The following is a 13,906-nucleotide window of genomic DNA, read 5'->3' as shown; positions in this document are numbered from 1 at the left end:
TATAAGCATTCTAAATGGTCCCAATTATACTTTATATAATCCGCCTCCCAAGGAAACAACAGTTCAGCAGCATTGCGTAGATTGTAAAACATATTACCCTCTCTGCATAAATGTGTAAACCATCGACCGCTTATTTTCTTCCATCAACCTTTAAAAGGGTAAACCGTGCGTAACATCACAGCTCATGTTCATATTGATACATACCTGAAGCACAGCATATTTACTGCACATTCACAATACCTTCCCAGCTTGACTTCATTGATCATATATGAAATATTGCTTTTCCTTCGGTAGGATAAATTGCTTATTCCCTTTATCATGGTTCAATCTCTTTCACTACTGTATATTTTAAAGTGTTGTCAAGTTAGTCTTCAGCCTAAAGGAAGTTGTTGTGTGTTTCAGCAAGTGGGGGTGAAAACAGATCATAGTGTAGGAGAAAGGGGTGGTGGTTTTACTTAAGGCTGGCTTTATGACAATAAAAAAGTTCAAAAGGCAATCAGATAGCTGTGTTTTAAGAGTTTAAAGGTCCATCTGCTCCCAGCACACATTTCAAAGTGTTAAGTTGAAGGTACATCAACAGAAAGGCAATAAACACAATGTTAATTATTTCTCTGTGGCTTTTCGGTATTAGCAAGAGGTTTATGGTTGTAGCTAGGCAATCATTGTTGTAGTTTAGTGGTTCTCAAACACAGGTGAATCAGGCAAAAGTTCTTCAGTGGAAGGTCTGCATTTGACCACATTGATTCCATTTGTGCCTAATGTCCAGATACAGCTCCAGAATTAAAAGGATTTGTTTCTGGAAGTTTGTATCCCTGAAGATGATTCCATTTTTTAATATATGATCAACTTTATACATTATTATTATTTTCAATTATGCCAGCATACATCAATAACGGGAAGAGCCACTTAGGTAAACTGATCCATTGCACCCCCAGTGCTACTTAGCACTAACCTGGGCTGAATTCATTTATTGATGTCAGCAAACACTTCATCATTGAATAATTCAGCATTGATTAGTGCAATAAGAAGGGAAACCCAGGCCAAGATGAGTTGTCTTAGCCACAGACAAACTGCAAAGTATGGTATGCAATATTTTTATTTTAAGCACTGAATGTAAGTTTCAGTATTTTATTATATTCTATATATGTTACCATGAATTTATTTACCAGGCTCAGGGTAGTATTCTATGCCTGCTCATCAGCAAATATTCAGTGGCACTTTATTAAAACGATGATCAATATGCACAATTGATGTCATATATGGTTTCAAACTCTTGAAAATATTTTTGTAACAATACAAACTGAATATACTTTTGCTGCCACATTTTTATAGAATACTAAAATATTTACAAAAACTAAAGTAGTGGCATTCACAGTACACAGAAATTGAATACTTGGTTCATAACTCTATGCAGATCCAAAACAATTACTGTTGTAAACGCTTTTAATACTTTAGTAGTGTCCTCTGGGTGTCGTGTTTTTTATTACTGCCAATATCTTGGCAGCAGGTAATTTTTTGTTATGAACTGTAAAGGGGAGGGGAGTGAAGAACTATGTGACAAAAGTAATTAAAATATTTTGTTTTGTTTTTTTAACTGTTTAAACTAGGACTACATTTTCAGTTTTGCATGGAGGTATACTTTAAATTTGGGCTTGCACACACTGATCTATACATCCTCAAGTTCTAGGTTAAAACTTGCCTTAGTTTTACAGGTCTAAACTACTTCGCCTGTTAGAAACAAAATGTTTTTGAATGTTGCATTGATGCCTGTCCTATATACAACTCTGGGTACATTCACACACAGACATGAAAATAAGTGTGACCCCCCTCCCCTCATCATATGTGTGTTTTGTGAATGCACCTGGTATTTATTAAATGGAATGCACATGTACTGATGTGTTTGTATGTGCACATAAATCAATCTGGGAGGCATTACATTTGAATCCACCTGAACATCTGTGTGTATGTAGTTTTTGGTAAAGAAATCAATGTAGTTCAGATTGTACTTTGCTCCAATAGTATATTTGCTGAGATGGTTGCATTGCATTTTAATCTACGATGCGTTATAACACTGAACATCCACATAGAAACCACTTTGCTGTTTAATGAAACGTGTCTAGTTCCTCATGTTACATGAGGTATTCGTGACTTCGGACTCGTGGGTGTTCTATGCAGAGAATTACAATTCTTTCTATTGATTTTCTGGTTCCCATTACTGAGTTGCTCTAGATATGTTACATTAAGTGAGGGAATCAGAGCAAGTATTGAAAACATTAATATGCAGTTTATTTTAGAAATAGTTCTCTCTAAATCATGGTTGTCCAACCAGCGGCCCAGCATGCCTGTAAATGTGGCCCAGCAAGAGTTTTGGTTGTGGCAAGGGGGCAACACTGAAAAAAAAAATCCTGCAAAAAAAAAAAAAAGAAAATACTTACCCTGCGGTCACGTCAGCTGGCGCTCCGGCTCCCTCCCTGGTCTCCTCCTCCGTGTGGTGCTCGCAGTGAATGTCGGGGGTGACGTCATCACACCCGACATCCATTGCGTAGCGCAGCACAGGGGAGTCACCCACGCGAACTATCAGCAGTAGTGAAAGATTATCCAGTATCTTATTGTTGTTACTCTGAATTTGGACTTTCTGCACCATGCAATTATGAACTAGCTGTGTTATCTGTATGTATCTAATATAAATATTAAGAGATGATTGTATTTTTAATATTTTAAACCATTTTAAATGTGCAGTGCTGAGTAGGGTGAAATTATCACCCACTGTTACCCTCATCGGAGGCTGCTCCATGAGCCATTTTTCCTGCCACCCTATCTTTAAATCTCTGTAGATTTCTATTAGTCCTCCTGATGCTACCTATATCGGTGACCATTTCAAACTGGTCAATAAAAAAAATGATTCATGGGTGCAGAAAGAGAGGAAAAAAAAGTTTTTGGCATTTAATTCTCCGAACCCCACTAAGGGACAGATGCAGGTAAGTTCAATTGTAGCTGGTAATGGGACTACTGCTTTAATCATGATTCTGCAACAGGTTTCCTAACTCTTACTAACTTCATTTCCAAGTAAGTTTAATATGTTAACTATGTTTTCTATGGTTTTTTCGATGATCAGCTATCGTTAGGGTTAGTGCATTTTATGTGCGGCCCAAACCAACTCGTCATCTTCCAATGTGGCCCATGGAAGCTAAAAGGTTGGACACCCCTGCTCTAAATCATGAATGGTGATGCGCTCCTGTTGCTGGAAGGGATGTGGCGTACTAGGGAACATTTTATAATACATTCACACAAAAAACTGTATGAAAATAGTTAAGCAGAACATCTATTTTATTTATATATATATATATATATATATATATATATATATATATATATATATATATATATATATAGTGTGTGTGTGTGTGTGTATGTCCATGAATAGTACCTTGTGTTTATCCTACACCAGGTTCAACTTTAATTGCTTATTAGAACCAGTGTTTTTTTGTGAGCTTCTTAACTGCTAGGAAAGTTTTCTCCACACACTGCATTGTAAGTGAATAGAACACTATTATTGTGAAAAATTTAATTGCAAACTACAATTAACACATGTAATAAGTATGTAGAACTTGCATGTAATTATACAAAGGGTGGGTGTGATAGATAGTAACTCAGAAATACAGGTCAGATGGTCTGCAATCATGCACTACTTGTATCACAGACACAAAGTATACTATATTCCATTGGTAAATGTTCCAGTCCTATAAGGGAACTATTCCATTCCAACTAACTAATTTCTCTGGGGTAGGGAAAACTTATATTTTTACAGTTTTCTCATCTTTATAATATAAAAAATAGGAGGAAGAGACTAATGTAAGTGGTGGAAGTGGGCTGGTATATGGTGGTATGTCGTACCGCCACTTCTCCTAATTCCTTCCTTGTAAAGCTATCAAATTCTATTCACTTACATTTTCCATACTGCCACTTCTAAATTTCCGCCTGATGTGATTTCTGTAACAATTATACCAATGACTGAAAGTTCCGATGAACATGCAGATCTGCCTACACTGCTGGACCTGAGTGCATACACACTTCCGTATTTGCCCATCATCGTGCAATCGTTGATCGTGATTTTTAGGAAGTTTATTAAATCAAGTCAAACGATGTGATAGTGGGAGAGGAGAGTACACACTAATGCAATATCTGACCAAGTGGTCCTGAATCGTGTGATCTGCATGATAATTGCATGACATTGCTGTAGTGTGTACCCAACTTTAGACCAAATTATTTTTAACAAAAGTTGATTCAATGTATGATACACATAGGTGCAGATATAGAGTGGGACATTCGCCAGTTCGTGTAGTGCATCGTGCATAAAATCACTCCACAAGTGCCCAGAAATGAGGTGCATACATATGCGCCCATGCAGATTTGTATTATTCACACTTACGCAAGCCACCAGCTCAAGAAGTGGGACAGGGGTGAGATATCATAGGTCGCGTACAGTAAGGACATGTACGTGCAATTGCGAATGGATGCAGACAAGGAAACTAATGTATGCTTTCTTCATCGCTTGGGCATATGCTATATTATACTTTTGTGTACCCGTGTAAGCAAAATCATTTTGCAGGGAGTTGTTTTTTATATATTACAATTTTTTATCTTACATTTTCTTGATGCTTCCTAGTGAATGCATTTGTTGCATATAAGACAAACGGATAAAAACAGGGGCACGAGTAGGACATTAGTGTCTGTGACGTGTGAGCAGATGCATCTGCTACTGGTGCCGAACTGCATGGATCTTAAGATGCATACGGCTAAGCCTATGTGCGGAAATACACAATTGCTACTTCTGAATTTTACACCAATTTTGCAGCCAACTAATTTGTAAATAAAAAAGTGGAGCTTAATACCTTGACATATGCTGGGAGGACATCGAAATTGATCCTCAAACATTAAAGACTATGGGGACCAATAATGGAACCACGTTCCTGTGCGTTCCAACACAAGATAACACCTGGATCAGTAGCGGGTTGGCCATAGAGTCTACCGGTGGCCACAGGAGGCCGCCTGTAGTTTGTTTGGAGTTTTAAAAAAAAAAAAAATATTCCTAGCCCCCCCCCCCCCCCCCCTGGATCAGGAGGGGGGGGAGGGGTCAGTCTGGTGCTGTATGGTTTGTCTTCTCTACTGTGGCCACGGATCTATAGATCCATCCCTCCCTCCCTCTTCCAATCCCCATAATGCTAGATGTCACATTGGACGTGCACCATGTGACAGGTGCCATTCCATGTGAGCAGAGAAATCTCCAGCAGCTCCTGTAAACAGGTAACTGTGAGAGAAGAGGGGGGCTGCTATACTGTGTTTGTGTGAGAAAAGGGGTGTCCTGTTATACTGTGTGTGTGTGTGAGAGAGAAGCGTGGGCCTGTTATAGTGTGTGTGTGAGAGAGCGAAGGGGAGGCCCTGCGCTGCTGTGTGTGTGTGTGTGTGTGTGTGTGAAGCGTAGGCCTGTTATAGTGTATGTGTGTGAATGTGGGGGTCTGCTATACTGTGTGTGTGTGCAATTGATTGAAATTGGGGGCATGCTATGCTCTGTGTATGTGATTGATTGAAAGTGGGGGGCCTGTTATACTGTGTGTATATGAGAAAAGGAGGGGCCCTGCTATATTGTGTGTGTGAGAGGATGGGGCCCTGCTATACTGTGTGTGAGAAAAGGAGGGCACCCTGCTATACTGTGTGAGAGAAGGGGGGCCCTGCTATATTGTGTGTGTGTGAGAGAAGGGGGGCCCTGCTATATTGTGTGTGTGTGTGTGTGTGTGTGTGTGTGTGTGTGTGTGTGTGTGAAGGAGGGGGCCCTGCTATATTGTGTGTGTGTGTGTGTGTGTGTGTGTGTGTGTGTGTGTGAGAGAAGTGGGGGGGGGCTATTATACTGTGTGTGTGAGAGAAGGGGGGCCCTGCTATACTGTGTGTGGGTGTGAGAAAAGTGGGGGGGAGGGCTGCTATACTGTGTGTGTGTGTGTGTGTGTGTGTGTGTGTGTGAGAGAAGGAGGGGGCCTGCTATACTGTGTGTGTGTGTGTGTGTGTGTGTGTGTGTGTGTGTGTGTGTGTGTGTGAGAGAAGAGGGCCCTGCTATACTGTGTGTGTGATTGAAATGAGGGGACAAGCTATACTGTATTTTTGTGAATGTGGGGGGTCTGCTATACTGTGTGTGCAATTGATTGAAAGGTGGGGGGCCTGCTATGCTCTGTGTGTGTGAGAGAGAAGTGGGGGGGTGGGCTGCTAGTGTGTGTGTGTGTGTGTGTGTGTGTGTGTGTGTGAAAGAAGTGGGGGGGCTGCTATACTGTGTGTGTGAGAGACAAGTGGGGGGGCTGCTATACTGTGTGTGTGTGTGTGTGTGTGAAGAGGGGCCCTGCTATACTGTGTGTGTGAGAGAAGGGGCGGCCCTGCTATACTGTGTGTGCGATTGAAATGAGGGGACAAGCTATACTGTATGTTTGTGAATGTGGGGGGTCTGCTATACTGTGTGTGTGCAATTGATTTAAAGTGGGGGGCCTGCTATGCTCTGTGTGTGTGATTGAAAGTGGGGGGCCCTGCTACACTGTGTGTGGGATTGAAAGTGGGGGGCCTGCTATACTGTGTGTGGGATTGAAAGTGGGGGGCCTGCTATACTGTGTGTAAGAGAAGGGGGGCTGCTATACTGTGTGTATATGAGAGAAGGAGGGGGCCCTGCTATACTGTGTGTGTGAGAGAGAAGGAGGGGGCCCTGCTATATTGTGTGTGTGAGAGAAGGAGGGGGCCCTGCTATACTGTGTGTGTGTGTGTGTGTGTGTGTGTGTGTGTGTGAAGGAGGGGGTCCTGCTATACTGTGTGTGTGTGAGAGAAGGAGGGGGCCCTGCTACACTGTGTGTGTGTGAGAGAAGGAGGGGGCCCTGCTACACTGTGTGTGTGTGAGTGAGAGAAGGGGGACCCTGCTATATTGTGCGTGTGTGTGTGTGTGTGAGAGAGAGAGAGAGAGAGAAGGGGGCTGCTATACTGTGTGTGTGTGTGTGTGTGTGAGAAGGGGGGGCTCCTATACTGCGTGAGGGAATGGGGGTTCTTAATATAATGTGTGATATAAGAGAAAGGTCCATGGGCTACATACACACTAGCCTTGTTTCAGACGATAAAGAGAAGAGCGCCTGTCCCAGTAGCGACTTTTTACAGCCATGCTGTCTTGAGCAATGATTTTAATTTCGTACACACTGAAGCAACGTTTGCGGGGCATGTAGCGATATACCAAAGACATTAGCATAAAGGGGCAGAGCTTTCACTATAGTTAACACCAAAAAACCAAATCAAAAGACAAGACCACAAAGTCTGTTCATTTATTCCAATAAAATAGAAGTTTATTACCTTCCATAAAATTTATAAAAAACATTTAACTTGTAAAGTGCAATGTAATAATTATTCCCTAATAATAAAATCCCTTTGTATGTAATGGTCCTGTACGGGTTATAGTAATAGCCCAAAAGCTCCATACACAAGGTTATTATACACGAATAGGCATCGCCCACAATCCTATATTCACTTTGGGCATCATCGCTGATTGGTCCACAGCAGAAACGAACGCCCATGTCTGAGTGTATAAAATGACAGGAGCCTGTTTGGCGCCAAGGAACGTGAGAAGACAGAGAGTGAGGAGAAGGTGTCAGTGGGGGTTGCGGGTGAGGAGAAGGTGTCAGTGGGGGTTGCGGGTGAGGAGAAGGTGTCAGTGGGGGTTGCAGCTATGGAGATGGAGACAGAGTCAGAGATGGTGCTGGAAAAATGTTGAAAAAGTTAAGGTGGGGGATGGAGATGCTCAAGAAGAGCAAAGAGCAAATCCAAAGAGCTCAAGAGAGGTGGAGATGATGGTAAACGTACTGGACCAGTACCACTACGACATTAGAAAAAGTGAGTAGCACGTGTAGTGTACCTGTTTGAAGGAGTATTTCATTCTAGTTTCACACGAACCAATGCAAACGCCTGATTTGTAACATAAAAAAATTAACGGTGAGAAGGGCTGTTTAGATACCACTGATACCACTAATGTAACACCTGTTATCAAACAAGAAAAATTGATGTTGAATACTAAGATATGAAAGAAGTTAGACACAAAGGTATTTCAGTGAACATGTGTAGACAACTAAATGCTTTGTGCACATACCTGTACCGTTTATAATAACCAAAATGGCGCCTGTTTTCCAGAATATATGGAGTTTTATCCCGCTATTATTGCGATTGTGCCAGAGGGACTACAATATAAACTGATCTCGAGCAGCGTGCAAGGTGAGCAAATGAGAGTATTTCTGGTGTTGGACATAGATTACAGATATAGAAGTTAATAAAGTGGAAAAGGGATATGAAGACCACACCAGATATGTAGTAAAGCCCTATTCCTCAATACATCATATATTATGATTACCTAGGAGAAAGAGAGATAACCCTAGGGGGTGCACCCAAACGCATAATTAGATTTATGTAAAAAAATGACAAAGAAAACAAACAGGTGTATGAGTGAAATAAAATGCAAAGTAATTTGCACTTATAAAGTACATATAGACATGTAGCAGAGGCTATGCAAATTACTGTGCATTTTATTTTACTCATACACCTGTTTGTTTTCTTTATGTCATTTTTTTTAATATTTCGCTCCATATCAAACCAGATAGTTTTTAATGTATACCTAATAAAAGTAAATTTTAACTTTAGACCTATTTGGAGTGCCCCACCTGTACACATCTTTCCCTTTCTTCCAGTCTCAGATATAGAAGTTAAATGGTAAACAATTTTATTTTCTTGTTTCGTAGGTAAAGAAATCAAAGGGAATATAAACCCAAGCGACATTAAGAAAAAAAATTAAAATCTTGAGAAAAATTTTGTTGAAATGTGTTTGCTGTTTGGAACTGTTCTGCCACAAGCCAGTAGCACCTTTAAAGTGTAATACTATTTTTTTCACTTGTCATATTCTGCAATAAAAATGTTGTACTCTTTCCTGCAATAAAACTGTTGCATGAACACTGTGTGGTTTATTTTGAGTATTTTACAAATATTAGTTAATAAAGGTTAATATGACTTTATAAGTTTAACAGTTTATAAAGGTATAAGTTTATAAAGGGTAAATATGAATAGGTTCCCAATATAGATGCAAAGGGTAGTAACACGCATGCTTTACACAAGTGTAATGGTCTGCAGCCAGACAGGTGCAATACACATCTATACAAAACACAAGTCAGTGATGTGCGGCTACCGCACCACGTGGGACTGGTACAGGCATCACAAATTTACATTTACACGTCCCCCAGATCGAGGAAGTATCGGAGGATTGTCGTGGATCGGTCGGAAGTTTATACACACTACACAACGGAAAGGAGATTGGAACGAATATATTGAACGGTACGACCAAGCAAATGAGGCGACAATCATCCATTTGGGCAGACTTTCGACCATCGTGTCACTACACACACTGACCCGACTTTCGAACGAGCGTTCGTATGTCGGCTGGTTGAGCCGATTATTGCACAAAAACCCTGTAGTGTGTACCTAGCTTAAGTCAGGATTTGGTCCGACTACAAGGACAGCTGGGAGGTAAGTCCAGCTTAGCTGAGTACTGCTCGTGACGGCAGAGCTGCGTGCATCTAACAGTAGTGCACACGGTTTTGCCTGTTTATTTGTCTAAAATGATAACCCTCCCCTCTGTCTTAAGTGTCCCGGGCCCCTCAGAGCCTTATTCCAGCTCTGGTGATACTTTAGTGGTTGTTACATTGATTCCATTGCCTCCTTCTACCTTGCAAAATTCTCAGATCACTTTGTTGAACATATGGCCAGCCCCAATTACACTGACAATATCATTAATCCTGCCTGCTTTTCACTTAGTATATCACCAGCAAACCTTTGGATTATCTCTCCCCTTCACTTATGCCATTGTCTGCCAATCATTCCTGCACTGTTATTAAATCAAACCTATTCCTCAATCACTGGGCACATTTAAGACTAATACCCAATTGTTACAAAACAAGTGTTTTCTAGCAGATGCTTGAAGCATTTCACCTTTGTGGTGATCGCAGTGGATAGCCACTAGTTATAAGGATTAGTTTTAATGCATTTTTTGAAACACACAGTACATAATTATATATAATATATAGAGAGAGATTTGACTGGTAGTTTGCATCTCATGACGTCAGGGGAAGATGTAACAGTGCATGAGGTGCTCATATGCTGCTCTGGCAGACTGATACAATTGTGCCAACATGTTTCGTAATAGTTACATTTATTGAACAAAGAAAGATAAGTTTATGTGAAGGGAATATTGTAAGGATGTGCTAGTAGGCAACTAAACAAGTTTGAGCACAGAGGCATAAAGCAGTCGCAGATAATGCAAAAGTTTAATGTAATTTTATAACACAGGACTGGCATCTTTTGACCTGCATTGCTTTAGAGATGACCCACTGTGTATCAAGTCATCACATTTAGGTTTTCCTAAGTGTTACTACGACCAAATTCCAGTAGTTCTAAATCCCGGCTACTTTTGTGTTGGTCACATCTACCATTGTTTTGGTCCCACCCAAAAGAGGCCACTTCAATAATTTTTTCCAGTGCCACTTTAATTTCCCAGCCCGCCCCTGGCCTGGATACAATGTGACAGGGAATTTTCATATTCAGGGCATATTATGGGCAGCACGGTGGCGAAGTGGTTAGCACGTCTGTCTCACAGCAATGAGGTCATGAGTTCAAATCCCGACTATGGCCTTATCTGTGTGGAGTTTGTATGTTCTCCCCGTGTTTGCGTGGGCACTATATAAATAAATGATGATGATGATATTCAATTGACGGCGGGATCGCCAAAAATCCTGCGCTCCAAAAATATTACTGTTAATACGGTAATCCTGCGCATAAAAACCGTTAATATGGTAATTTACTCGCTGGATTTCAGCTCGCAAGCGAGATATTACCGTATTAACGGCAATATTTTTGGAGCGCAGGATTTTTGGCGATCCCGCCATCAATTGAATATGCCCCTGAAAATAAATATTGTAGAAAAAAAAAAGTGTGATGCTACAATATTCATCTAATCCTTATCTGTAATGTCTAAAATGTATAAAATATTTTTTAAAATATACTGTCAGATTCTAAAAGAATAGCTGTTCACATTTGGTTTTGCACTCCATGTTCTTGTTATAATTTATTTTTATTGTATAACATATACTCACTTTTAAACACCTTTTCTGGGGCCAAATTAGGCGAATTTAAAAACACATGGCTTCTGAAGAAGATCTGTGTGAGAATGTGAAAAGCGTTTGGACTACGTGTCTATAATCTCATTTTTATATCATCATCCTCATCATCATCATTTATTTATATCCCTGGAATACTCATAAAGGCACTTTGCAAAAAGAGATGAAGATTTCTTTAGATCACAAGTACATTCCACCATATTGATACATACGTTAGAGGTTTATAAACACAAGACAAGTGACATTGATCCAATAAAATAAGTATTTTATTTCCGTCATTGATATGAATGTACAAAATGTGTTTTCAATTTGTTAGTGTCTTTCTTTGGGGGAGGGGGGTTTGCAAATACTCCCAATTTTGACCTCTATATATTACCAGAATAGAAACAGAGACTATTTCATGTCCTGCTATGATAATTCTGTACCAGTACTAATGGTTCTCACATTGTGATCTTGTCATCAGGTACAATGGTAGTACAGATGGATCATTGAGCAATGTGGCAAAAGTACACGGATCCTTTAGTAAGCAGCTTGGATGAACTGCCGAAACAAAATGTTATGCATTGTCAAAAGGCATTTCTAGGACTGGGGATCCAGCAGGGAAGAAGAGGCTGCAATTCTGGAGCATTTCATTACTTTCACGTCAATGTGAGTGTCTAACACAACTCTTTAGAGACTTTACACAGGAGTACTCTGTTGTGTTTTATGACCAAGGCATTTAATGCTGTTCACACCAGCTACAGATTGCATACAGAATGGTAAAACAGACCACCAGTTCTCGTATTACCCGCTGTCGAGAAGGCAGGTCTGCCGCGTCGGCACAGGACAACGCCGCCCCCCGTTCCACCTAGGGGAGGTAAGGAACAAGACTGAATGGCTCACACAGGAAAAGTAAGTCCCACTTAATTCCGATTGAATTCTCAAGTACATTTGTACACCACTTGGACTTTACAGACTGTCCGATTCTGGCTGCTTAAAGACTGTATTACCGAATCGCATTGCCCATCTAATGGGACACAATTTTGTTTGTTTATGTCTATCGTTCTGGCCAGAACTCAAAGTTTTTACTGTATAAGTAAAAGGTATAATAAAATACTGATCTTTACATTCTATTGCACATTTCACCTAGCACCAAGGATTTTTTTCCTCTCTCAGCTAATTTTATATAGGGTTGGAGGTCACCTATGTTTTCCTTTTGGCAGCTACATGAACACTGATGGAGCGCTGTACTCTACCTATAGCACAGTACTGATGGGGACTGCCTTCATCGACACTTGCCAAAGTTATTAGCAGTCTGTACAGTTCTGAGATGAGTGTCTACATTGAGAAGACATTGTCAAAATTGATCAGCCAACTAACACATCTACCCCCCAAATTAGTAGAACAGTGCAAGTCCCTAGATCCTTGAAATTAACTTCAATCCATGGGGAGGAACAATTGGACCATCTCAAGCATCAATGTCAACCAACACTTCATTTCTTTGTTGTGGGATGACAATCAGCTTCAAGGAGTGGTGTATTTAGAAAGGTTTTCCTGGTTTACAGTGGGTGAATCAAATATTTTTTACCACGTTTTTGAAAGTGGCATATTGGGTGTCAGATTTCACTTTAATCCATATTTGAAACCATTTGCACCAGCTAGGTACACTTCATGGGGAAAATCAAGTTTTAGGTGTAATTGATCAATTTTATAATTTTTCGTAATTCCAGTCATCTTTGGGGAAATGTTTAAAGCAGAAGACTAAAGCATATTGTAATGTGTGTATCGTAACTGGTCAAGTCTAATATTCCAACAATTGTCCGACAAGGCGCATAGTTTGTTGGGAAACAAAATGTTGAGTATATGATCAGCTTCAGAGGAGTATGGCAGATTTTGCAAAAAGTGAGATGGAGCAACATGAGTTGTCCAGGTGCAAATTTGAACCATTTAGCTGGATTTGCACTTATCCCTAAACAAGGTATAATATATTAATGTAAAACTGAAAGCTGGCGATATAGGGGCCATTGCTTCATTCATGTGTGTGGATGTAATACAGACCACATTGGCAAACGGGACCTAATTGAAAGATGATACAGTGGAACACAGGTAAAATGCAAACTCTAAAAGCATGGGATTTTGAAAGAAGTATTGTTGGTAGATTCAGTAGAGAGAGGGCAGAGCAGGAGGGCACACTGAGGGTAATACATTACATGTCCTAAAAATTAGCTAAATTAACATATAAATTTATCACGTATTATCACTTCCACCCAAAGTAATATCATAGTAAATTAGTGCTTCTCACAGGCCCATTCTTCCCCTGCACAAACAGGCCTTCTCCCTACATTTTTTTAAAAAAAAATAGTTAATAGTTTAGTTTTAAATTGTCTCTTTTTCCATGGAGCCATTCCTGGACACAGTGTGGATGTACACGTATGCTGCATGTATGGAGGAGACTGCAAAGCGATGCAAATGTGGGAGTGGCTGGAAAGAATGTTTATGTATGTGGTGTGAATGTGAGTATGGAAGAGGGAGAGCCTGTGGGAGAGAATGGTGGACAGGCAATGGCTGCATTGTCAAGTGCGGCAAGTAGGACTAGAATCCCCAGGCCACGTTTGTATTGCAACAGGCGTTTGCTTGATGGATTGCCCGAGGAGGAGGTGAGAAGACTTTATCGCCTATCCTCTTCAGCAATTTACAATCTG

The 13,906-nt window shown here is 40.4% G+C and overlaps 2 protein-coding genes across 3 annotated transcripts in view; both read right to left on the bottom strand.

Annotated features, from left to right (window-relative positions):
* MGAT3 (beta-1,4-mannosyl-glycoprotein 4-beta-N-acetylglucosaminyltransferase) overlaps positions 1-13,906 on the bottom strand; it is a 68,937-nt gene that overhangs the window by 20,574 nt on the left and 34,457 nt on the right. The window contains exon 1 of one of the 2 annotated variants that reach the window (XM_075182916.1): positions 205-728. The exons of the other annotated variant lie outside the window; for it this stretch is intronic. Coding sequence (XP_075039017.1) covers positions 205-320 — 116 coding nt within the window. The 5' untranslated portion in view covers positions 321-728. Of the gene's footprint in view, positions 1-204; positions 729-13,906 lie in introns of those variants that run through there. 2 annotated transcript variants of the gene reach the window in all.
* Positions 1-13,906, bottom strand: part of MIURF (mitochondrial elongation factor 1 upstream open reading frame) — a 132,449-nt gene that overhangs the window by 84,145 nt on the left and 34,398 nt on the right. The window lies entirely within an intron of this gene.

The sequence above is a fragment of the Mixophyes fleayi genome, chromosome 8, assembly GCF_038048845.1.
Source record: "Mixophyes fleayi isolate aMixFle1 chromosome 8, aMixFle1.hap1, whole genome shotgun sequence".
NCBI classification, from domain to species: domain Eukaryota; kingdom Metazoa; phylum Chordata; class Amphibia; order Anura; family Limnodynastidae; genus Mixophyes; species Mixophyes fleayi.
Note: the sequence above shows the minus strand (reverse complement) of the source record. Positions and strands in the feature narration are given on the sequence as shown.